Raw genomic sequence first — 27142 nt, 5'->3', positions numbered from 1 at the left:
TAGATGTATATCTATATCTATATATCTCATCTGTATGTGTCTCTTTGCTATATCTGATATATAAATATATGTAAGGATATATAAAAAATATATATGTTATTCAATTCTTACATCACTACAAAATAATACTAAGTCCATTTTACACACAAGGAAATTGGGGCTTAAAGGATTAAAGTACCTTGCCCAAGGTCACCCGGGTCATGAATATCCATACTGTGCTTTGACCCTAGGAGGGTTTTGTCCCAAAGCTCTTGCTTTTTCCCACGCTTCCACACTAGAGATGACAATTTGGCAGGGATGACGCTATGAAAATCAGAAGCGTGTGTTCTTCAGGAATGTGGCGATTCCACAGTGTCTCATATGGTTACATAACAACAACCACCTTGATCATGTGATGAGTCCAGACATGCTGGAGAAATAGCTGGAAATATGCATGATCCAGGGGAAGACAAGTGAGACGAGGAACCCACGTGGGACCCTGTGAGTAGACGGGATGTTTTCTTAATCACGGCAGGCCCTCACTTTTTGGACTAGCCAGAGGGGAGGGAGGAGGCCGGGAGCCAGCAGAGAAAGTATTAGTCATTATTCAAAAAAGAAATGAGGGACGAAGGAGGAAAGGCAGGTTGGAAGCAGTTTTAAGAATTTTCAAGAATGCCTTCTCATCTGAGTCTTGTGGCGGAAAGAGCCTAGACTTATTTTGGCCAAGTCCCTGAGCCCCAACCTCCTTATTTCTGAAATGGGGTCATAATATTTAATTTGTTGTGAGGAGTAGGGATAATGAGCTTAAAATAGCCCCCAGTGGGTGCACCGTAACATCGTGTGTGTTTTCATTAACTTCTCATACAGTGAACTAGTTCTTGCCCGCTGCGCCCTAAGGATGGGAAAGGATCGTTTGCAGTGACTGGTTCTGAGCAGGTGGTATTCTAAAAAGTCAGATGAGCCCCCTCCACTCCCCACAGCTCTGGGTGCCATTTCATTTAGCACTTCCTCTTTCACAGGATAGGACCGCTATGTAGGGATTGCTATGGTTCTTAATTTATAGTTCTAAGAATGTGTGGCTTGTAAGTCCAGCATCTTTGGTTTATGTGTTCTGTGGTGCTTGGAATCCTGCAACTGTGGCCCCATGGGATGGTCTAGAGCAGAGAAGATCACGCAGAGGAAGGAGCAAATCCAGAATCAGAGAGGGGACGGATTCTGGATCTGTCGGAGGACAGATTTCACTGGCTTGACAAAACACTGAGGGAACAATACAAACAGTAGACCAGGGATCAGACCCCAGGCTCTGCCTGTGAGGATATCTGTATGAAATGTGCCACGAGGGGCTTGCCTGGGCCAGCTGCCATGAAATTGACAGGTGGAATGCTGGCCTTTGCAGTACAGGCGGTCTTGTGAGTTTCCTTCAGACGGGTGATTAGCTATCGAGAGCACCTGTGTGTATGTGTTTCATGCATTTTAAACAGTGTTCTGGAAGGTCATTCATGCTTTACCCTGCTTGTGTACTCCTCCCATCTTCCCCCTCTCACCAGGGCTCCAGGGTGAGCATTCTGAACCCCACGCCTGTCCAGATCATGCTGCCTCGCCTGGAGCCCTTCAATGGTTGCTTGTTGCCAACAGAAAAAAAAAGTAAACACCAGACATTAACAAGGCCCCGTGACCCGGCCTCTGCCTACCTCTCTGGTCCCACTTTCTAGCTTGCCTCCTGCAATTTGGGCACTTGTAACACTGGCTTTCTGCCTAGAGTGACCGCCCTGCCCTCTCCCTTGCCACCCACTGCCTGCCTCTCTCCTGGTTAGTTCTTACCCGTCCTAAACAATACGCTCAGGCTTCACCTCCTCCGAGGAGCCTTCCCTCCCTGCTGTTGCTCCCGGTTCTGAAGCTCTGGAGCAGAACTGCCTGGGATCACATTCTGGCTCTGCTCCTGACTCACTCTGGGATCCCTGGCAACTTTCCTTTCTCTTCCAGGCCTCCATTCCTCATGTGCAAAATGGGAAGATTCATGGTACATTTATCATAGGTGGTTCTGGGGCTTAAGTGAGTTAAACCCCTAAAGGTTTTAGAACAGTGCCTGGTACCCAGGAGACCCTCAGTAAATGTCGGTGCTCATAATCATTGGAGCACCGGATTACAGGTGTCTGCTTGGGCCACTGAGTGCCCCAAAGACAATAATCTTGGAACATTCATTTTCGTGTCCCTCTCCGCAGCCCAGAGCCAAATTATACGGGTGTCCGCGGAATGTTTGCTGAAGTGACTGCAACGTGAAGTCGAGGCGTGATTTGCCCAGATCACTGGTCCCTCCAAGGCCAGCCCAAGTCAGAGCCCCACAAGCAGTTGACCACTGAGAGTGTAAATGAGGGGGCCCTCTGTTGGAGTGGTGACCCCTGTCCAGGAGACGCAGGCCTGGGGTGGAGAGGCCGGGCAGCTCCATGGGCAGTGCTGAGTGGGGACAGATGGGAGGTGGTGGGAAACCTCTGTTCTGGTCACTCCCTCCTTGGGAAACCTTCACAGCCGCTGGGGCCTCATGGGGCTGTCCTGTGTCCCTGGAGACAGAGGGTGGGCCGCCCTCACTCCCAGAGAGGAGGCCAAGGGGCTGCCTGCTGTCACTGGGATCCGCTATGATGGAGCGGGGGCTGTGATGATGTCTACCCTGCTCTTTGCTCAGGACCCCGAGGCCTGATGCGGGCAGGCGCTCCTCGGTCCAGGTGAGGCCAGATCTATCCCCGCCCATCGTGGGCGGGGAGGTGCTTGACGAGGACAGTCAACCACATCCTGCGCCCCTCAGGAGGCGCTTTTCTCAAAATGCAGCTTGGATTCCCTTGGATCGTTTGAAGAGTTTTATGTTGTGTGGATGACGAAATTGTGAATCTGTTCATATACCCTTTGGCAGCCAGACATTGCCTGGAGCCCAATCCGGGCCTCAACTTAACAACATAAGACCCAGTGACCTCTGCATCTGCTTTCTAATTCCACCCACTCCGGGTGACCTTCCTTTGTAATTAGTAGCTTCCATGGTCCAAACTTTTAATCCTACTTTTCTGTATTTCTGAAGGTTGTGCTTGCGTAACTGCTCCCTCAGTTCCTTTGGGCAAATAAACAACAAAGCAACCCCCCAACCCAGGAAACAATGAAATATAGCAACTCCCTCCAGGTAGACATTGAACGTGTGCCTGCTTTTATGCACTGAACTGATTGCACTCGAGGGCTTCATCTAGGAATTTCAGGAGACGGCACAGAGTCTGTTGTGCGGTCACGGTCACGGTCACCGATCTCCCTGCTGTGGCAGCACCTTTGCCATGGTACCAGCTCGGTGTGACGTGGCAGGAAATGACTCCACGTCCAGGATTGCACTGGTGTTTAGCAGCCTCTGCCTCACAAAGCACCGTCTCACTGGGAGCGATGCTGGCTCCTTCCTTACCTTTATTCCTTGGCCCAGGCTTTCCAGGGAATTGATATCCAGCCCTTCCTTGCAGGCCTGCAGGCAGGAAACCACCTTCTGACTGTCCATTTTGCCAGGGCGGATGGTGAGACTGGCCAGGCTGCCGTGGAAGAATTGAGCAAAGCGCGGCTTGGTGACTTCTCCTCCTAAAAGATAAAGAAGCGTCGTTATTTGCCCTGCGGACATTGGGTAGGAAACGTCACTTCAAGGCGCCATCTGGCTGGGGAGCCAAGAACACAGTGGCTGCATCCCCTGAACCCGAGCTTTTCCTTCCAAGTGGTGAGCGCAGAGTTGTGAAGCCCGAGTCTCGAGAGGATGTCATTGGCCGCCAAGACCTTGGCACTCCTCCAGGTGCACCTGTTTAGGAATCTGGAATTCCTGAATTTAAAACATTTACTTTCAGAGGCGCAGGAGGTCTTAAAAGACAGGAAGGGCCTACAGAGTAAAAGTAGGAGAGGGAGAATCTACCAGTGATGAAAGACGCGCCGTGCGCCAGGCTGTGTGCTGGGGACTTCACCTGAGCGAGCCTGCAAAGAAGGGATCATTGTTTCCAACTGACGGATGAAGAACCCTGGGACTCAGAAAGGTTGAGGGACTTGCCCCAGGACACACAGCTAAATGCTGGAGCTGGTACTCTAGTGGTGTATGTGACTGCAGAGCTGGCATTTGCTCTCCTGTATTCATTCCACAGAGAGGCTGGCATGCGATTGAGGGGTCCTAGGAGCCCCAGGTCCCTGGGTTCTGGCTGTCTCACAGTGAGTTGATTTCACATCAGCTCCGATCGAGGTTCTCTGGCATATAAGGGCTTCCTTGATTCTGTTCTACCTCGGACCTTCTTCTCGTCACCCAAGAGTTTTTTTTTACTGTTCCCTCTACTGGTTGTGCCGAGTCCCGTCTGAGCCCAGGTCGGCTCTTCTGCATGTGAAATTGATCAACGCGGCTTGTGTGGCAAAGGCAGCCTGGAAGCCACCTCGTGTCATTTTTCTCCCTCGTTTCCTTAAAATAAAAGCCCCCCTAGGGTCCATTGGAAGCCTCACCTCCTCCACGAAGCCCTCCCCACTGACTTCACGGAGCACAGACCCCTTCCATCCCTGGGCAGCTTATGTCAACGATCTTAGTCTGGATCTTGCATTTCTGTTTGTTCAGAGAGGTGGCTGAACGTACAGGAAAGATGGATCTGGGTGGAAATCCAGCTTTGCTAATTCCCTGAGGAGGTTCTGCTGCCTCTCTGAGCCTCCACTTGCTTGTAGGGGACGTTGCTGGGTTTTGCCTCCTGATTCTCCTGCGCTGTCTCAGCCGTGGCCCCCATCCGTGTGCTCCATGAGAAACCTCCCTGTGGACAGCTTTCCCCAGCATCTGGAGGGCAGGTTCCTGGAAGGTTCTGCCGGAGTACCACCACAGCGATTTCTCTGCCCTTCAGTGAGCCACGCTGTGTCAGCCAAGTCTGGAGCTCTGCCTGGGTGGCAGAGGGCTCTCCACAGGGTGCTCTTTTTCAGCCCCAGGGAGGGTGGGTGTCCTGATATCTGCATTCCTATAGCCTTCAGAGTTCTCTCTACTTAGCAGCTAATCCTTCCTTACTCTAATACGCTGTTATAGTTAATAATTTTTTATATTTCCTTGTTGAAATTACTGTGTGGTTTCTCTCTCCTGGCTGGGTCCAGACTGATACACCCTCTAGGTTTGCACACATACATTTGCTCACACCCGTTCCTCTCACACTGAGAGGATCAGGCAGATCCCACTGGTTCTTCAAGGCCCCTTAGGCCCCCTGCCTACCTTGCCCTCTCCCTGCTCTGAGCCTGGAACACAATAGTTCATTTTAATGCACCCTCACAGCTCAGCATTGTTCGTTAATGTATTTGTGCTTTATGTCTTCAATAGCCTGTAAGGGGTGGTTCTTGACTTCGGCTACACATTGTAATCACCTGGGGATATTTATTTATTTATTATTTTTATTTTTTGCGGTACACGGGCCTCTCACTGTTGTGGCCTCCCCCATTGTGGAGCACAGGCTCCAGACGCTCAGGCCCAGCGGCCATGGCTCACGGGCCCAGCTGCTCCGCGGCATGTGGGATCTTCCCGGACCGGGACACGAACCCGTGTCCCCTGCATCGGCAGGCGGACTCTCAACCACTGTGCCACCAGGGAAGCCCCCACCTGGGGATATTTAAAAAGATAAACTGACCCTGGTGAGGGGTCCCACCCCCAGAGATTGTGACCTAACTGGTGTGGGGAGTTTTTTTAAAAATTGAAGTATAGTTGATTTACAACATTGTGTTAGTTTCAGTTATATGGCACAGGTTCTTTTCCCCTATAAGTTACTACAAAATATTGACTATAGTGTAGTTCCCTGTGCTATATAGTAGGTCCTTGTCGGTTATCTATTTTCTATATAGTAGTGTGCATGTGTGAATCCCAACCTTCTATTTATCCCTTAGCCCTGTTCTTTCCCCTTTGGTAACCATAAGTTTGTTTTCTATGTCTGTGAATCTCTTTCTGTTTTGTAAATAAGTTCATCTGTATCTTTTTTTTTTTTAGATTCCACACATAAGTGATTTTATAATATGACATTTGTCTTTGTCTGACTTACTTCACTTAGTATGATCATCTCTAGGTCCACTCGTGTTCCTGCAAATGGCATTGTTTCATTCTTTTTGATGGCTGAGTAATATTCCACTCTGTGTATATACCACATCTTCTCTATCCATTCCTCTGTCTCTTTCAGGTGAATCAAACATGAAGTCAAGGTTAAGAACCAGTGGGCTATACACTTCCTGAGGCCAGGCTTCTACATACTCCTTGAGTCAGCTCTCTCCTTTATGCCACCCACAGGCTTACTCTTGCCCCTCTCCATATGCTGCTGGAATTTATTGTTTTAAGTCTGTCTGCTGGATGACAGGGAATACTCATGCAGGATTCATTGTAATGAAGACAATACTGAACAGGTATTGGGGCTGAGGGCTGCCCCAGGCACTTTGCACAAGTTGGCTCATTTATCCCTCTCAATAACATGAGCCCCTGTCCCTGTGTCATCAAACATCTTGCACCCTGCCTGGCACACAGCAGACGCTTCATAATTGTTTGCTGAATTGAAGAAGGTGGTCCAGCAGAGTTGTAGACCTGTGGTGCCTCTCCAGCATCCATCTCAATCCTGTCCTCTTGCAATGGCAGCCCTGAGGTTTGGGGGGTTGACTTGAGTTCCAGGGATGGACTCTGTTTAGTCAAAGGTTATTCCATCTCCATTGCTCCAGGGACAGAATGAGGCCTATACTTGGGCCCCCTCATACCAAGATGAAGCCAATCAGCATCAAAAAGCCATAGGAGTTGGTCTAGGGTTAATCATAAGACCAAATTTAAGCCAGTGAGCTGAGCGGGGAAATTGACTGGCAGCCTCTGGGAAAAGAGCTTCCATCTTCTCTCTAGAAAGTTTCTGGAACCTGCTCTTGCTCTCTTTCCCTGGAGATCATTATGTGAAGATAGAAGGCTGAGAGCGGCTGCAGCCATCCTGCAAGCAGACCAGGGACAACCAAGGCAATTCCTGGAGGGGGCGGAGCCAGGAGAGCAGAAAAGGCTGAGCGAACCCTGAGCAGACCTCCTCACTGCTTTACCACGGAGTGTGCTCAGCTGTGGCAGCCAATCGTCCATCTTTACAGCTTAAGCTGCGTTAACTCAGACCGTTGTTACTTGACACCCAGAGCATCTTCACATTGGAAATGAAAGGAGAAACCTCTATTGAAGTGATCAGTCCACACGTTTGGCTTTGAGGGATGACCTGAGGTGACCATGGCTTTGGGTATGGGAGAGCCAATGTGGGGTCTTTGGATTTCGGCCCTCGAAGCCCTCATAGATACGGCACTCCTCACAGCCATTAGCATGTCCCTGCCCTAGTAAAGCGACACTTCTGTTGATCTACAGGAAGAAGGGTGTGAGCCTGGGTCTGAATGGTAGAGCTGCCACTGTCCAAGGCATCCAGGTGGTCATCCCTTCCCCGCCTTGTCCCCCACCTGGAGCAGCAGATCCAACAACAACTCTCAATGACTGGCATGAACTATGTGCCCAACGCTGTTGAATCTTCATCAAACTCTTGGGAGGTAGATACTTATTCTTTTTTATTTATTTTTTTACATCTTTACTGAAGTATAATTGCTTTACAATGGTGTGTTAGTTTCTGCTGTATAACAAAGTGAATCAGCTATAGGTATATATATATATATCCCCATATCCTCTCCCTCTTGCACCTCCCTCCCACCCTCCCTATCCCACCCCTCTAGGTGGTCACAAAGCACCGAGCTGATCTCCCTGTGCTATGCGGCTGCTTCCCACTAGCTATCTCTTTTACATTTGGTAGTGTATATATGTCCATGTCACTCTCTCACTTTGTCGCAGCTTACCCTTCCCCCTCCCCGTATCCTCAAGCCCATTCTCTACTAGGTTTGTATCTTTATTCCTGTCCTGTCCCTAGGTTCTTCATGACCATTTTTTTTGTTTGTTTTTTAGATTCCATATATATGTGTTAGCATACGGTATTTGTTTTTCTCTTTCTGACTTACTTCACTCTGTATGACAGACTCTAGGTCCATCCACCTCACTACAAATAACTCAGTTTCGTTCCTTTTTATGGCTGAGTAATATCCCATTGTATATATGAGCCACATCTTCTTTATCCATTCATCTGGTGATGGACACTTAGGTTGCTTCCATTTCCTGGCTATTGTAAATATAGCTGCAATGAACATATTGGTACACGACTCTCTTTGAACTATGGTTTTCTCAGGGTATATGCCCAGTAGTGGGATTGCTGGGTCATATGGTAGTTCTATTTGTAGTTTTTTAAGGAACCTCCATACCGTTCTCCATAGTGGCTGTATCAATTTACATTCCCACCAACAATGCAAGAGTGTTCCCTTTTCTCCACACCCTCTCCAGCATTTATTGTTTGTAGACTTTTTGGTGATGGCCATTCTGACTGGTGTGAGATGATATCTCATTGTAGTTTTGATTTGCATTTCTTGAATAATTAGTGATGTTGAGCATTCTTTCATGTGTTTGTTGGCAATCTGTATATCTTCTATGGAGAAATGTCTATGTAGGTCTTCTGCCCATTTTTGGATTGCGTTGTTTGTTTTTTTGTTATTGACCTGCATGAGCTGCTTGTAAGTTTTGGAGATTAATCCTTTGTCAGTTGCTTCACTTGCAAATATTTTCTCCCATTTTGAGCGTTGTCTTTTGGTCTTGTTTATGGTGTCCTTTGCTGTGCAAAATCTTTTAAGTTTCATTAGGTCCCATTTGTTTATTTTTGTTTTTATTTCCATTTCTCTAGGAGGTGGGTCAAAAAGGATCTTGCTGTGATTTATGTCATAGAGTGTTCTGCCTATGTTTTCCTCTAAGAGTTTGATAGTTTCTGGCCTTACATTTAGGTCTTTAATCCATTTTGAGCTTATTTTTGTGTATGGTGTTAGGGAGTGTTTTAATCTCATACTTTTACATGTACCTGTCCAGTTTTCCCAGCACCACTTACTGAAGAGGCTGTCTTTTCTCCACTGTATATTCTTGCCTCCTTTATCATAGATAAGGTGACCATATGTACGTGGGTTTGTCTCTGGGCTTTCTATCCTGTTCCATTGATCTATATTTCTGTTTTTGTGCCAGTACCATACTCTCTTGATTACTGTAGCTTTGTAGTATAGTCTGAAGTCCACGAGCCTGATTCCTCCAGCTCTGTTCGTTCTCAAGATTGCTTTGGCTATTCAGGGTCTTTTGTGTTTCCATACAAATTGTGAACTTTTTTGTTCTAGTTCTGTGAAAAATGGCATTGGTAGTTTGATAGGGATTGCATTGAATCTGTAGATTGCTTTGGGTAGTAGAGTCATTTTCACAATGTTGACTCTTCCAATCCAAGAACATGTTATATCTCTCCATCTGTTTGTATCATCTTTAATCACTTTCATCAGTGTCTTATAATTTTCTGCATACAGGTCTTCTGTCTCCTTAGGTAGGTTTATTCCTAGATATTATATTCTTTTCGTTGCAATGGTAAATGGGAGTGTTTTCTTAATTTCTCTTTCAGATTTTTCATCATTAGTGTATCGGAATGCACGAGATTTCTGTGCATTTATTTTGTATCCTGCTACTTTACCAAATTCATTGATTAGCTCTAGTAGTTTTCTGGTAGCATCTTTAGGATTCTCCATGTATAGTATCATGTCATCTGCAAACAGTGACAGCTTTACTTCTTCTTTTACAATTTGGATTCCTTTTATTTCTTTTTCTTCTCTGATTGTTGTGGGTAAAACTTCCAAAACTATGTTGAATAATAGCGGTGAGAATGGGCAAGCTTGTCTTGTTTCTGATCTTAGTGGAAAAGGTTTCAGCTTTTCACCATTGAGGATGATGTTGGCTGTGGGCTTGTCATATATGGCCTTTAGTATGTTGAGGTAAGTTCCCTCTATGCCTACTTTCTGCAGGGTTTTTCTCATAAATGGGTGTTTAATTTTGTCAAAAGCTTTCTCTGCATCTATTGAGATGATCATATGGTTTTCCTCCTTCAACTTGTTAATATGGTTTATCACATTGATTGATTTGCATATATTGAAGAATCCTTTCATTCCTGGGATAAACCCCACTTGATCATGGTTCATGATCCTTTTAATGTGCTGTTGGATTCTGTTTGCTAGTATTTTGTTGAGGATTTTTGCATCTACGTTCATCAGTGATATTGGCCTGTAGTTTTCTTTCTTTGTGACATCTTTGGTTTTGGTATCAGAGTGATGGTGGCCTTGTAGAATGAGTTTGGGAGCGTTCTTCCCCCCACTGTATTTTGGAAGAGTTTGAGAAGGATAGGTGTTAGCTCTTCTCTAAATGTTTGATAGAATTTGCCTGTGAAGCCATCTGGTCCTGGGCTTTTGTTTGTTGGAAGATTTTTAATCACAGTTTCAATTTCAGTGCTTGTGATTGTTCTGTTTATTTTTTCTATTTTTTCCTGGTTCAGTCTCGGAAGGTTGTGCATTTCTAAGAATTTGCCCATTTCTTCCAGGTTGTCCATTTTATTGGCATATAGTTGCTTGTAGTAATCCCTCATGATCCTTTGTATTTCTGCAGTGTCAGTTGTTACTTCTCCTTTTTCATTTCTAATTCTATTGATTTGAGTCTTCTCCCTTTTTTTCTTGATGAGTCTGGCTAATGTTTTATCAATTTTGTTTATCCTCTCAATGAAACAGCTTTTAGTTTTATTGATCTTTGCTATCATTTCCTTCATTTCTTTTTATTTATTTTTGATCTGATCTTTATGATTTCTTTCCTTCTGCTACCTTTGGGGATTTTTTGTTCTTCTGTCTAATTGCTTTAGGTGTAAGGTTAGGTTGTTTATTTGAGATGTTTCTTGTTTCTTAAGGTAGGATTTTATTGCTATAAACTTCTCTGTTAGAACTGCTTTTGCTGCATCCCATAGGTTTTGGGTTGTCGTGTTTTCATTGTCATTTGTTTCTAGGTGTTTTCATTTCTTTTTATGGCTGAGTAATAATCCATTGTATATTTGTGCCACATCTTCTTTATCCATTCATTTGTCAGTGGACACTTAGGTTGCTTCCATTTCCTGGCTGTTGTAAGCAGAGCTGCAATGAATACTGTGGTACATGACTCTTTTTGAATTATGGTTTTCACAGGGTATATGCCCAGTAGTGGGATTGCTGGGTCATATAGTAATTCTATTTTTAGTGTTTTTTTTTTTTTTTTTTTGTTTTGCGGTATGCAGGCCTCTCACTGTTGTGGCCTCTCTCGTTGCGGAGCACAGGCTCTGGACGCGCAGGCTCAGTGGCCATGGCTCATGGGCCCAGCCGCTCCACTGCATGTGGGATCTTCCCGGACCGGGGCACGAACCCGTGTCCCCTGCATCGGCAGGCAGACCCTCAACCACTGCGCCACCAGGGAAGCCCCCTATTTTTAATTTTTTAAGGAATCTCCATACTGTTCTCTATAGTGGCTGTATCAATTTACATTCTCACCAACAGTGCAAGAGGGTTCCCTTTTCTCCACAGCCTCTTCAGCATTTATTGTTTGTAGACTTTTTCATGATGGCCATTCTGACTGGTGTGAGGTGATACCTCATTGTAGTTTTTATTTGCATTTCTCTAATGATTAATGATGTTGAGCATCCTTTCATGTGTTTGTTGGCAATCTGTATATCTTTTTCAGAGAAATGTCTATGTAGGTCCTCTGCCCATTTTTAGATTGGGTTGTTTTTTTTCATACTGAGCTGCATTAGCTGCTTGTATATTTTGGAGATTAATCTTTTGTCAGTTGCTTCATTTGCAAATATTTTCTCACATTCTGAGGGTTGTCATTTCGTCTTGTTTATGGTTTCCTTTGCTGTGCAAAAAGCTTTGAAGTTTCATTAGGTCCCATTTGTTTATTTTTGTTTTTATTTCCATTTCTCTAGGAGGTGGCTCAAAAAGGATCTTGCTGTGATTATGTCATAGAGTGTTCTGCCTATGTTTTCCTCTAAGAGTTTTATAATTTCTGGCTTTACATTTAGGTCTTTAATCCATTTGGAGTTTGTGTACGGTGTTAGGAAGTGTTCCAATTTCATTCTTTACATGTAGCTCTCCAGTTTTCCCAGCACTACTTATGAAGAGGCTGTCTTTTCTCCATTGTATATCCTTGCCTCCTTTGTCAAATATCAGGTGACCATATTTTTATGGGTTTATCTCTGGGCTCTCTATCCTGTTCCATTGATCTATATTTCTGTTTTTGTGCCAGTACCATACTGTCTTGATTACTGTAGCTTTATAGTATAGTCTGAAGTTAGGGAGCTGGATTCCTCCGGTAGGTACTTATTCTATAGTTACAGAGGAAACTTGGGGTTAGAGGAGAAAGTAGCTAAGGTCACATGAGCAGGAATTGGTGAAATGTGGGCTCTAGAGAGTGAGTACATCCATCTGTGCTCAGGACTAACTGGGCAAACTAGTGGTACTGGGCAGCCCAGTCTAGAATGTGGCTTGGAGAGAGCCGCTGTGGTCTGCCATCCAGGCCCCCTCAACTTCTCACTCAGAAGCTCCATCCTTAAAGACCACACTCTGTGACTCTCCTGGTTGCCAAGACATCTTCCTACACAGTATTTTCATTCAGCGAAACACCCATATTTCCTATTTTTGACTCAAGAATCCCAGATCTGTGATGCACTCTATTAGTGATGCAGCTCCAGGAACGCAGTTCTATTAGCATTTTGCAATAGGAGGCCAGCAAAAATTGGAAATATATTTGCACTCAGAGGTGGTTGTGATGTAGGATATAAAAAAAATAATGGATACATTGAAAAATCGCTTTCTATTTAATATCTAGGGTGTCTGCACACACCACATGGCTCCCCTGCTAACATTTAGACATACACATGCTCGTGAATTATTTTAAGAAAAGAAAATAACCTGATTTCTAGTACAAAGAACCTTCTCTAAATATTTGCAAACACAATTTTGGATTCCTCAGGTTAGATCTGCACACATTTTTAAAGTGTTTTCTGTTTGCCTAGCCTTCTGTTTGATTCAGTTGATTATAAGATGGGACTGTGTTCCCTAGGAGCTCACATTTAGTTGGGAGAATAGACACTGGAAAAGTAAAATAAAAATATGGGTAAATTTCCAGTACAGCAGGTGTTCTAAGGCAGTGCATGATTAATTTCCAAACGTGATTTAGACAATGTGTCCAACAGATCAGAGGGGGGAAAAATAACATCCATGATTTAGTATTAGGTCCCTAAAACATGGCAAATTTCTTTTATATACTATTTTATTTAATGCTTAAGTGGCAGGATAGTACTTTTGAGATCATAGCCTCTCTTCTTTATTTTTTTCTGAAGCCACAATTTTTAATAAAAGAATTCCAAAATCAAACCTGGCCTCCTGGGCCATTATGAAGAAATATTTATCAAGTGAATAAGAATATGCCTCTCTTCTTCTGATTTCTCCCATCTTACCCTCCACTTAAACGCACCTCTGCCTTGTGATCATTGCTGCAGGGAGGGTTGTGACGGGGAAAGAGGAGATGGGGCTTGAAGCCGAATCTCTTCCTCATTTTCATTTGCAGAATCCTAAACCTTTAGGAGGGTGGGGAAGATGTGGGTATCTTCAACATCTGGGGGAAAATAGAGGAAGAAAATCTGCCTTCCCCCAGTCTAGGAAATGATACCCCAGACTGGCGGGTGGCAGGGAAGGGGTGGGGGGATAAGATGAAAGAGATGCAGAGTGAGGGCACCTGAGGCCCACCACCTGGGCTGAGCCCTGGAAGGGGTGTGTGATATTGGGATGGAATGCCAGCCTGGCATATCTGGACAGATGGACCATGGATGGTTTCACAGAGAACATGAGAAGCAGCAGAGGTATTTCTGTGCCCCTAAGTAAGGCAAGGGAATACAGAGAGCACTGATGGCCCTAAAGGACCATTAGTGACTGAGGACCAAAGAGATGGGCACTATTTCAGTGGATGCCTGCATGGAAAGATGACTGGAGGCCCCTTGACACCCTAGCACCTTATACAATCCAGCCCCCTGAAATCAGCGAGCACCCTAAGGAAATGGGAGAATTCCAAATTTGCCAAGGTTAAATCTCCTCCAGTCAGATAGAAGAAGGGCTTGAAATGAAACTAAGACGGATGTGGAAAAACTACTTTTCTTTTTGTGAATCCAGACTCTTACCTGCTAAACATACAACTCCTTTTACAGATGATGTTTTCAAAGCTAGGTAGGTAAATGGCCTAATGCCCTACGGGCAGAAGTTAGCGAAATTCTGATTCAAACTCAGGTCTTGCTTGCCCCCAAGCCTTTGACCTCCACGCCATACAGTACATATGGCCGGGAGAGTTCGAGCAGCATTTCTTGGAGGACGTCATAATTGGGGTGCTTCAGAAAGATGGGGACAGGTTGGAACTGACACGGGGCTGGGGGAGAATGTCCAATGACACTGGGTTCTGTAGACACTGAATGGTTTCAGAAGCAACTCTCAATGATTTGTGTCAAGTTTGCTGGGAAACACAGTTGTCCTGAAAAATAATAGCGTTTGGCAAGTGTGATTTAACGTTACCTGTGTTATTCTGGGTCGGAGTTTGCACTGGGAATGAATTCCGCCTCAGCTTTCTTTCCACTGGGAGGTGAGCCCATCGACTGTTCACGTAGCTTTAGAATCAGTCATGTTCACCTTCCTCTGAGTAAAAGATCTGTGTCGTGCGAAGGTACTAAGTCTCTTCCCCTTGCAAAGCGTATGCGGATGCTGTGATCTTTTTTTTTTTTCTTTTCCTGCTGTTATTCCCACAGCTATTTAGTCTGAGAAACCCATGGAAGGTAGTGGGGGCCGCGTTCCCTCTTGCTTGAGTTGGAGGCTGCTCTGTGCATGGTTTATTGATGGGGACACTCCTCAATGAACACAATTTCATGGATGGTTGGATATCAATTTTGAGCAATGCAAATGGTGAGACCATCTGAAATCTTGCTTTCTCTCATTTCCTCATTTCAGTGATGGAGACACACACGGAGCGCAAAGACTAAGTGAAGTGTGTAATAGACCCCCATAAGCTGCGGCTTTTAAAACGGTCCGTGCAACCCCGGGGGTTGAACTGTAGTTGCAGGGACTTGTGGACAGAGACGCTGTGCCATCAGGGCTGGCCATGACGCATTCTCAGCAGGCTTTCTCTATCCTTTGGTTTTTATGTCTCCCTCCCTCCAGCCTTTCCAGCAAACATTTCCATGGCATGTTCTAAGTGAGTGAAACATACGACTTATGGGATGACCACAAAAGTCATTACTCCGGGGTTGGGGACCTAAGTTGATGGAGTTAGAAGGGCCCTCATCCCTCACCCAGGATGGCCCCTCCACTCTCCAGAACCACAGAGGCAAGACATGGTCCTCAAAGACTCAGAGCAGATAAGCAGCAGTAGTGAGGGTCTGGAATTCTCATCTGATTCCAAACTCAACCCTCCCATTAAACCATAATGCGCGAGGGGCCTGTGGTTATCTTTGGCCTCAGCTTGATTTTGTCTGATCTGTGGGAAAAAATGCTCAGGGAGTTTGGGTAAATGGTTTGACCCCAGATTCCAGAATCCTCTGGTCTTCCTTACTTGGCTGTGAAACACCATCTGACTTTACATGTCCCTAGAAGCAGAGGTGGTGTAGCAGCATAATTAAGGGTGAGGGCTCTGGGTGGCACAGACCTGGGTGCAAATCCAGGCTCTAGGTAACCTTTCCCAAGGCCCTTATGTTCTCTAAGTCTTAGTTTCCTCATCTGCAAAATGGGGATGATAATCACACCCACACCATAGGGTTGTTAAACAGAAGACAAGCCAGAGGTGAGCACAGTGCAGGAACTCAAAATTGGCCACTAGTTCTGGTGACAGCAAGAACCGAGGGACTCTGAAATGAGTCACGTGAGTTTTCTGTCTCTTCTTTCAGTGGCCTTCTCCTGTTTTTTTCTCCCCACTCTGGTGTGCCTCTCAGAGAAGTTAAAATGACACTGTTTTTACTCTAAGACCCTTGCCAAATTTTCTAATTAATATTACTTTCAGAATAAGATTCAACGTTAAAATTGTAACTCAGTTATACTGTGTTTCCACACATGAATGCCTGAATTTTAAAGCTGATTTCATCTGTGTTGTCTTTTTTTTTTTTTTTTTGCAGTACGCGGGCCTCTCACTGCTGTATCCTCTCCCATTGCGGAGCACAGGCTCCGGACGGGCAGGTTCAGCGGCCATGGCTCACGGGCCCAGCCACTCCGTGGCATGTGGGATCCTCCCAGGCCGGGGCACGAACCCAGGTCCCCTGCATCGGCAGACGGACTCTCAACCATTGCGCCACCAGGGAAGCCCATCTATGTTGTCTTTAAACCAATATACCCTCATGTCAAATGAACTCCAGGTCCTAGAATCACCTTTTCTTGATTTTTTAGTAGAGACAATGCAAAGAGACACCTTGTTAGTCATGCCTGTGTGTCAGACCATGAACCATACGCCTTTGTCAAAACAAACTCAAAAATGGGGTATAATTCAATAAACACTAATTATTGACCTTCTCCAGGACATGAAGTAGGAGGAAAGAGACGGGGAGGAGAATCTGTGAAAGCAGATAGTCCTTACTTTCTGCAAACTCATGCCCTAGTAGTGGGTGGAGATCTGCATTAATAACTCCAATGAGATGTTTCCCAAACAGTGCTCCAAGAACACTATTCCACAAAGAGTGAGTTCCACAGAGGAATACGATTGAGAAACATAGGTTAAGTAATGTCAAACTGATTGGTTTCTTGGCAGGCTTTTGAGAGCTTTGAATAAGCACATGTGCATTGTGACTCTTCAGTGTGGTGCTGTGGGGATGGTTTACGCAGTTTCCCAAACTGGACCTTGGCCTCCTTGAGGAAACTGTGGGACCGAGCTCCATGAACCCCTCGGGAAATGCCACTTGAATGTAAGGCGGACTGTGCTAGCCCGTGCCTCTTTCTCCCAGCAGCAGAGACCCCCAGGGATGCAGAATAATTTCAACACAGACTTTATTAAGAGAATTTGTATTAAATTAGACCAAGCTTATTAAGTGACGGCATGTATTCCAAGTCTCTGCACTACTTTTAGTGTCTGGAAAAAAAAAATGACCTGAAAATGTACAGCAGATCTCAGGTCCACAGGTGGCTCTAATTCCTCTCTGTCTGAGGAACAGACGCTATTGATTACTGCAACCCTCAGGGTTATTTCTGCCTTTTTATTCCTTTTTTGGCCATTCCTATTCTTTGCCTTGACTCCTCCCCAAAGCCACAATGGGGGTTCTCTCTGTCTGTCCCTTAACAGGTTCTAATGTTTAGAACCATCCCCTTCTTTATCTCCCGCTGCTTTATTTGTTAAGTAGGGGGTAGGACTCAGCCAGACCAGGAGCTAGGGCAGAAAGCCCTTCTCATCCAAGGCCAGAGGGGTGCCACTGTCAGGAACAGGCAAAGCTAGACACTCTAGGGAGGTCAAGGTCCAGAGAGCACTGGAGGAGAGGCCCCAGCAGAGGCAGGGATGAGGTGGTGTCTGGGGGCAGAGCCACAAGCAGAGAAGTGTGTGATGAGCTCCCCCAAGAGCAGATGAGACTCAGGCAGAGGGCAGGGTGGTACTTTCTGGGGTGCATGTCTAGAACTATGTTTCTTCAAACATGTTCAGCCATTTCATTAACAGAACTTTTGCCCTGATATCATACAAAATGGATAAAACAGAGCTGCTCTGGTTGTCATGTTGAGGGAGAGGTGCCCTGGGGTGTCACCTGTTGAGGCACCTCTCTGACACCCCGGGGACTCCCTAAGGCCATGGTCTGGCACATCAGCAGGCTTCCCGATTCACCCCCACGACAGCTGAGTTACAGGCCCTGGTTGGTTGGGCCCAGTGTAGAGGTCCAGGCACAAAGCAGATGTGATTATACAGTTTTTACCATATATGGGTAGAACTTGAAGTTTTGCTGTTAAAAATGGATGAGTAGGGGGCTTCCCTGGTGGCGCAGTGGTTGAGAGTCCGCCTGCCGATGCAGGGGACACGGGTTCGTGCCCCGGTCCGGGAGGATCCCACATGCCGCGGAGCGGCTGGGCCCGTGAGCCATGGCCGCTGGGCCTGCGCGTCTGGAGCCTGTGCTCCGCAACGGGGGAGGCCACAACAGTGAGAGGCCCGTGTACCGCAAAAAAAAAAAAAAAAAAAAAAAAAAAAAAGGATGAGTAGGGACTCTAAGGAAAAGGACAAATTAATTAGTCTTTCAAAAGATCTTCTCCAATGGCGTGACCCAGAGACAGGGACCTGGTATTTGTCCAAAGGCAGCCGTTTCTGACTGATCAGACTGATCTCGGCCAGGAGAGAGGGTCTGATTCCATCCCCAGAACACTGACACGGAGCACAGAGGTGATGGTCAGGTGGCATGCAGTGGCCATGCAGAGGAAGGAGGACTTTTTTGAAAGGCGAGGTCCATCCTGACTTCAAAAGCCCTTCTCAAGAATTAAAATATGCTGCCTGCTCTAGGCCGTACTGGCAACATTTCTTAAGTGTAAATGAAGTCTCAATTTTTTTTTTTAATTACTGGAAAAAATACCAATGAAAATAAAGTTCTACCAATTACTTTGGCTTTCCAATTCACGAACAGGGCACAGTAGGCTAATTGGGGCTGGAGAACACTGCCCAGCCTCAGTGCTGGAGCCAGTTCCCGGGAGCAAGAAGCTGCTAGCACGTTATTTTCTATCCTCATTGTTAAACCCCAATTGGAAATTTCATAAATGGGAACCAGTTCCCTTGCCAATCTCAAAAGTACTTGAAAAACTCCCCACGATTACAGGCCCAAAGGGGTTCGTTCACACAGCGGGCTTAGAGCGTGTAGATAAGTGGACTTCGGGAGGTTTAGAAACATGCCGAGATAAAGACTGCATCATAGGCCATCAACTTCACAGTGCCATGTCCTATTGAAAGACCTTTTGATGTCTCCTTCCAAGACGAAAAGAGAATCCAGGCTCCTGACAAGGCAAGATGGCGCACTATGGTCTGGTCTCAACTCCTTATCTCAGCCTCCTCTCAACTCATTCTGGTCCATGCACGTTCCAGTGATAGGGCACCCTGGGCATGCTGACGTCAAGCTTCTCTGCCATGCTGTATGCTGTTGCTGTCTTTATCTTCCTAGCGAACTCTTTCTCATCCAATAAAGCCCAATTTTAAAGAGTTTAAAGGATTTTTCTCCTATGCTGAAAATTCACCAATAAATTATCATTCCCCTCAGAGAAGATACTCAGATCTTCTCCATGCCCAGAAGCCTGAATGATCAGGTTCTCTCCTATACCATCAGCCCCATCTTCCAGCGCCTATAGATGGACCTGGGAGGGCAGGGTCTGAGTGTGAGCATTAATCCCAGGGAAAGGGAGAAGGTCAGTGCATGCAGGGAGCCACGGGGAAGATGGTATCCCAGAGGCCAGAGTGTACCAAGGTCTTGCAGACAATCTGCCATATTGGGTTTAGGTGCAAGGAGCAGAGAAGGAGGTGGACGAGGCGACCAGCAGATGTTTTCAAATTTACACATTCATTCAACTGAAACATGCCAAGCACACTCCATGGACCCATCACCTAATCCTTGTAATAAGGAATAGGTATTACTCTAGATTAAAAAGAAAAAAATCGGTGAGAAAGTAGGAGTTCAAGGAAGTTAGGGATTCTGCTGGATCCACACAGCTAGTGAGTGGCAGGGCTGGAATTTGACTCAAACTCAATTTTTTATGACTCCTAAGCCTAAACTCTTTTTTCTTGTTCTGTAGAGGATCAGTTGAAGTATATAGCAAGAGGTTAGCAAAGAGAATACAGAGTTTCTGTGGCGTTTTGATTCCAGAGTTGTCAGATATCTCAGAAAGTAAAGGGTTTACAGCATTTGTATCAATACACATCAGTTCCTGCATTTTCCCAAATACATAATCACATCAACAAGATGACCAATCAGCAACAGTGGCAGCAAGCCACAGTGGAAGGCGAACAGGCTTTGAAGAGTTGAGGTTGGGCAAATCTGATGGGGTGACCTTGGGTAAGCTACCTCACCTCTCAGACCCTCAGTTTTTTAATCCACAAGTGGGGACTTACTAGTGCTTTCTCAGAGGACTGTAAACATCCATGTACATAAAGGGCCTCCTTGCAACAGTGGCTCTTAGTTTCCTCCAGGAAATGACATAAGGCACTTCCACTCACATTTAATTGGCCAAAGCAAATCACATGGCCACACTTTACTCCAAGGAAGAGTGGTCCTAGCATCTATCTGGGAAGAGGACAGAAATACTCAAACACCCTAGTGACCGTTCTTTCTCCCACACTCTTTTAAAGCATTTTAAAAAATCTTTATTTATTTATTTATTTATTTTGGCTGCATTGGGTCTTCATTGCTGCACGCGGGCTTTCTCTAGTTGCGGCGAGCGAGGGCTACTCTTTGTTGTGGTGCGCGGGCTTCTCATTGCAGTGGCTTCTCTTGTTGTGGAGCACAGGCTGTAGGCACGTGGGCTTCAGTAGTTGTGGCACATGGGCTCTAGAGCCCAGGCTCAGTAGTTGTGGTGCACAGGCTTAGTTGCTCCATGGCACGTGGGATCTTCCCAGACCAGGGCTCAAAACCATGTCCTCTGTTTTGGCAGGTGGATTCTTAACTACTTTGCCACCAGGGAAGTCCCTCTCCCACATTCTTTTAAAATGAACGTACACTTTGGTTTGAAAAGCATTTTTGTGGTATAGCTTTTAAATAAATTGTCATCAGGTATAATATTAGAATTTCTATTTATGGAGTGACAATGTCGTCTTCAGATGTGGCCTAGGTGGATACTGAAGGAATCAACTCCCAGAGAATGGAGTCAAGGATCACAAAGAACATGTCCCACCCTAGCACAGAGGCCCTTACAGCATCTGCCCAGAGGGATTTCAGAATTGCTGTGGACCAAAGACTGCTGTGTTTCTCTAACTATTCCTCTTACGTAGTGGAAATGTTTTTTGGTTATTCTTCTTCATTCCACTGTTGTATAGTGTGTGTGTGTGTCTGTGTGTGTGTGTGTGTTTGTGTGCACGTGCACGTATGGAGGGGGTGATGGCTGTGGTGGTAGCAAATACTTCTTCTTGTTAGTGTATAGGTCTCCAGAGCGAGTGAAGCCGCATCTGGGCCAGATAGAGAGCCTCCTGTGCATCTCAACCCAATGAAAAGATCATCAGGAATCACTCAGAGAACCTGTACATTGAGCTTGGCGCCAGTCACAGGTGGGACTTAGAGTTTGTCTCATTTAGAGAAGGGTGGCTGTATTTTTATTGTGGGAAGGGCAGTCAAACGAACATCGCTGACTAAGTGGACAGACCGTGGTGTTCATCAGTGTCGTTCGTACAATATTTCCAGTTTTTCTTCCAGACATATTGTAGATTTCACTTCCAGGCTTTGTTGGAGTTAGATGTGGCCATGTGACTTGCTTTGGCCAATAATGTGTGAGTAGAAATGACTGGTGTCACTTGTAGGCAGAAGCTTTAAGGGCTTGTGCACCGTCCGTCATGCTTTTCTTTTTCTTCTTTCTCAGCGTGCAGCAGTGTAGCTGCTCTGTCTGCTTGGGAAAAGCAGAGAGGAGCCCCCTCTCTTCTGCAGTGGATATGAAGTGAGAATTATTTTAAATAACTGAGAACTGGGGCTTGGTTGTCACTACAGCACAACTTAGCCTATTCTAACTGATCCAAAGAGACCATCTTAATTCTTTATAAAATCACTTTCTTTTGGTGGGGCTGGTCTGCCCAGTTGGCACGTAACTGGGAAAAAGTGGTTTCAACTGGCCTTGTTAGAGTTCGGGGCAGGTTTCCATTGCAGGCTGGGGTGACAGGGATCCAGATGTGGTCCCGGAGGGCCTCTAGGGAAGAGTAGTGGTCAGGTTCATGGTGAGGATATGACTGGGGCCCCCTTATCTTATGGGCAGCGTCCAGGCTATGTTCTGGAATATCCACGGGCTGACTGGGGGTGTCCAGCTGGGGCACTGAGCCATCGCTCCAGCACAGCTGTGTTTAGTGACTAATGATTCCTGTGCAACCTCTAAATCGGTGCCTTGCTATACTAGTTAGTTTCATGGACTCTTGCCAGGTGACACCGTCTTCCTTTCCTGTTATCCTGGGGAACTCTGCAATACTGAGGAAGCTCCTATCACATTCTACTGAAATGTCTGAGAAGCTTTCTACTACCCCGTGATGTATGTCAGACTTCAAGTAGGTGACTTCTGCTCAAAAACACACTCTCTCTCTCAGGCATAAAAAAGAATGAAATAATGCCATTTGCAGCAATGTGGATGGACCTAGAGATTATCACACTAAGTGAAGTAAGCCAGACAGAGAAAGACAGATATCATATGATTGGTTTATACGTGGAATCTAAAAAGAAAAGATACAAATGAACTTATATACAAAACAGAAATAGACTCACAGACATAGAAAACAGACTTATGGTTAACAAAGGGGAAAGTGGGGAGAGGGATAAACTAGGAGTTTGGGATTAACATATACACACTACTATATATAAAATAGATAAACAACAAGGACCTACTGTATAGCACAGGGAACTATACTCAATAGTTTGTTATAACCTATAAGGGAAAAGAATCTGAAAAAGAATATATATACACACACATATATATCTCTGAATCACTTTGCTGTACACCTGAAACTAACCCAACCTTGTAAATCAACTATACTCCAATTAAAAAATATATACTCTCTTCTGTTGCCTCATTCCTGCTTTGTTTCCTTCCCGGACTTTGTGTCTCTAGTGCTCCCAGGGCTGCACCATTTGCCCTTCGTGTCATCTTCTCTTGCATGGGGCTGCCCAGAACTCACTCTTCGTCCCAGTGCAGAGGGGCCTATGTCTCCCCTAGAGGAAGCCAGCCCTCTGAAGACTTACTCTTATACCATAACCCACCTTTCCCCTAAGCCCCCCCGATCTTAGTAACTTTCAAAGAATCCATCAACACGAGTTCGAGTCATCTCAAAGTGCTAACCTGCTTATTTGGGGAGCATTTTACTTCCCCTCTGCTCTCCCATTGGTACTTCAAAACAACCCAGCTGCTAAGGGGGCAATGACAAAGATGCCAGCAAATCTGAGTGGGGAATAGAGAGGCTACCTGCATGCTCAGAGGGCTGGTTTTCCTGCCTCCAAAGAGATTAGCCTGGGTGCAGGGACTGGAGGAGAGGCAGCAGCAGAGGAAATGAGGAGGGAGCAGGGACCTTCAAGTGAGAAGGCAGCAAAGAGCCTCCATCCCTGGGGAGCAGGGAAGGGGCTCAGAGCTTAGCAGAACTTGAGGGCGGCCTCTCGTGGCTTTGAACCCTATGCGCAATCCACCCGCTCCCTCCGTCCCACATATTTGTGAATTCCCGGTATAGAGGGTTGGGGTCTTGGATAATTTGATTGGGAATAAAGAGAGATCCTTGGCTCCTGACCTGTGTAGCAATCAACAGAGCCAACTGGCAATTTTGTTATAAGATTCCACATTCAGCCCCACACAGCCCCAGTTTGAAACCGGCTAAGGTTCCAGAACAATAAAAGGTATTACCAACTCAGAGGCAACCTGAAATTCTCATGTTGATCTAAAATCAAAATCTGGTCTCAAGCCAAGTGCTTTATCATTATACAAGCGTAGTGCCTGGATTCATCCTTATTTTTATAAGTCCTGTTTTATTAGTAAGGGATAGAAAATTTTCCTGGCTGATTCTCATACCACTTGCTTTGCCCTTTTCTCTGTCAGTACTTTTCATGGACCGTACGCAGATGGACCAGGAAGAAGGTCTGGACTTAGGGTTACCTTGCCAACAGGCGCCGATCGTAAGTTGCATGGCTATGTGAGACGGATGAATGGGCCAATCGTTGGTCACCAGGTATGGTTCATATGTTGCTCCATCCATGTATAAGGTAACCACAGGAAACTCCACATTGATGACATAGTAATGCCATTCTTTGTCACAAATCTAGTGGAAAGAAAGAGAAGCAACACTTAAAATTGAATAGGCAGTGAAACATCAAACAGGCTGTTATTCTAATTATGAGAGAGGGAGAAGAGACCTTTAGATCAACAATGTTTATTGCAAAGAACTCAATGACCATAATGGTTGATATGCACTGAGGTTATAGAAACTCAAATCAAACGTGATGGGGCAAACCGTGGAGTAGAGGAACACCTGAGAAGCTAATCGTCAGGCAAACATCTGGCTATCGGCAGATTATCCCGGTCACATAATTACCAGCTCTCTAGGCTGGCAAGTCCTTGGTGGACAGGTGGAGGTGTCCGCTTAAATTTGCGCTGTATCAAATTTTTCTTAGTTTTTCAATAGAGAGAGAGTAAATTTAAAATTGTTTTTCTAAGCTCCAGGAAGGATGCTAGATTGGAAGTAGAAATGAAGAAGAAGATAGAGAAGGGGCAGAGGAAGGGAAAGAGAAAGAAGAAAATAGAAGAGGAAAAAATTAGGAGTTAGGAAGGATCAAGGAGAAAGCAATGACCATGGGAAGAGGAAGAAGAATGAGTTTCAGAAGAATAGGAACCCCCCCCCCCCTCACTGCAATTCCTTTGTCTCTAGATTAAGGCTTGTCTGAGGAGCTGTTGTAGTCTCACCCTCCCTTCAACCCAAGCAAAATAAATTCTGAGACAGACAGTCTGCCCAAGAGGACTCAGTTTTATCCTTCCTTAGAGTGCCTGGGGAGCTAGAGAAGAACAACAAGTGGGTCCTCCTGGCTGGACTCAGTGCACAGCACTCTTGCACTCATGTCCCCTCACAACTTTTGCACCTGTGATTTCTGGTCTTAGGCCTGGGAATGAAAATCTAACCTTAATGGGTGGGTAGAGACATTGGGGGCCAGGATAAAGTCACAATTCCTGACCTCAAGATGCTCAACTCCCACAGCATCATGCAAAATAGAAACCAGTATGGCACACGTCTTGGGAAAAGCAATAGGAAGCATAAAAGGTGACAAGGCTGGGGATGGGAGCCCCCTCCCTCTGGCCCCCTAAGCAAGTGTCTTGGAAGTCGCATTAGGCTCTCTTTCCTCCCCACTCCCTCTCCCTCAGATCCCTCTGTACCCCGTGGAGTCCACCTCGGAAGTGTCTCTCATCTGTGTCCTCTTGTCTCCATTGCCCCTGCCGTCTGTGGCAACGCAGACAGATGAGTTCTGCATGAAGGTGACCCCAAGTGAGGACATCAAAGTCCTCCCTACACCCCGCTCTGGGTTAAATGTGCTGTTTCTCATGAATAGATAACACGAAAGGGATGCTAAATGATCTTTTCCCTTTCATTCTGGAATAAGATTTTTTCCCCTTAATGTTCTTTTTATACGGTTCTGTTTCATGTCTCAGAAAATTGCTTCTTTTGAAATCCATTAACCTGATAAAGCCTGATGAATATTTTAGGGGCCCTTGGAAGGTAAGCAGGAGGGGTCCAGGCAGATGTCTCCAAAATCCTGTTACACTTCACTGTGTACAGCTCAGTACCTGACACATCTCACTAGAGGTCCTAACTCTACTTACACCCACCTCCTGCTTTATGCCTGAGACCAGACACTGGGCTGGGTGCAGGGATCTTGGGGTGGGTCTCTGACCCAGGTGAGGCTGACCTAGGGGTGTAGGTGTGGCACCAAAGAAGATCTGAAGACACAGTCTAGGGGTGATGAAAGAGTGGGGAACTAAGGAGAGTTCTGAATGAGGAAGCATCTAATCCAAGGAGACCCAGTGCACGCTGGACTTGGGGTTTGCAATCACGGATGGCCAGTCAGAGCATCCTGGGTAGATGGTCTCTGAGGCATCAGGAAACCTCTGACCAGTCCCAGGGTGGAGAGCGGACAGATGGCAGTGCCGTGACCCTGTCCACACCTCATGCCCTTTGAAATACAGGCAGAACCCCATCAGGCAGCACTGGGGGGCTCCCCTGCCCAGGCCACCATCACCACTCTTCCAGTGGCCTCCCTCTCGGACCCGGCTGCCATGTTGAATCCATGCACTGGCTGACTCTACATCACCCTGCATCTGCCGTAGCTGGATGGAGGCTGGTTCTCTGGCCCGCTTTCTTTCCCAACACTCACAGCATTTTTGTAGGACAATACAAAAAAATGCCAAGGAGGAAGCAAAATAAGTCCGTAGCTTCACAGGAGTAGCAATCCCTGTCAACGTTACAATCTTCTCCTAGGCATCCCCACATCCCCCAGCTTTTCTGAAATGTGCTCCATGAACAGCAGCCCCTGTGATGTCCCACCTAAAAACAGTGACGTCCCACCTTAAAAAACAGTGAAGCCTTGGTTTTTGTTTTTGTTGTTTCATTTCCCATGTCATTAGCCTATCCAAGGTTCCCAGCAGCCTCAAAGTATACACCTGTAACAATTTTTCAACCTTTTGGGAAAACGGAACTTTTCTATTTATAGCATTCCTATAAGCATCCCATGAAAAAAGAGTTGGGAAAGGTCTATTTGGAACACACTGTACATACAACTTGAAAGTTTGCTTATCTCACTTAACATCAGTATTAAAATGCCTTTACTATCTTCATTTTACATGGCTGTATAATATGGATACACTCCATGATACTATGCTATATTTTATACTTCATTATTCCCTTATTCTCAGGTATTCATTGGGTACCAGCAATTATAAATGATACCACAATGAATTTCTTTTTGCACAAATGTTTCTCTGCATTTCTGATTATATCCTTGGAAGAGATTCCTGGAATGGAATTACTGGATCACACGTTGGAGGTATGTTTGAAGGCTCTTGACGATACATCATCCAATTTTTTCCTGCAGTAGTTTGTGCTTATTTATACCCCTGCCACACAGTGTGAGACTGCTCGTGCACTGTATTTACCTCACTGAGGATTTAAAAAAATAGAAAATCCTGGCAATTTGGAAGGGGGATACGTTCTATCTTATTTTAATATGGCAATTTGGAAGGGGGATATGTTTTTATCTTATTTTAATATGGGTCACAAAAGATGGCAAGATTTATATTTTCCGAGGTCAGAAGGTAGGGCCTTCTGGGAGTGGGGAGCAGCCTGAGCTGACCTAGAGGTAGTAAAGGTTGGGAGCTTCCCCAGTGAGCTCCTAACTCGGCGTCCAAACAGAGGCTATCGGTCAGACTGGGTTTACTCCTGCAGACTTCCTGCACCAAGTAATCTATGAAGGCAGCTAAAGGAAACGCCTAATTAGGGTTTCATACATGTGGATCTGTG

General features: G+C 45.6%; 1 protein-coding gene across 1 annotated transcript in view; it reads right to left on the bottom strand.

Moving 5' to 3' along the window:
• CLSTN2 (calsyntenin 2) overlaps nt 1–27142 on the bottom strand; it is a 634366-nt gene that overhangs the window by 18362 nt on the left and 588862 nt on the right. Inside the window, exons 9-10 of the mRNA XM_060010069.1 lie at nt 23737–23899; nt 3413–3579 (exon numbers count right to left, since the gene is read on the bottom strand). Of these exons, the coding sequence (XP_059866052.1) occupies nt 3413–3579; nt 23737–23899 (330 nt within the window). The remainder of the gene's footprint in view (nt 1–3412; nt 3580–23736; nt 23900–27142) is intronic.

The sequence above is a fragment of the Delphinus delphis genome, chromosome 4 (genome assembly GCF_949987515.2).
Source record: "Delphinus delphis chromosome 4, mDelDel1.2, whole genome shotgun sequence".
In the NCBI taxonomy this organism is placed as follows: Eukaryota; Metazoa; Chordata; class Mammalia; order Artiodactyla; family Delphinidae; genus Delphinus; species Delphinus delphis.
The sequence above is the reverse complement of the archived record's forward strand: the minus strand, read 5'-3'. Positions and strand labels throughout refer to the sequence as shown.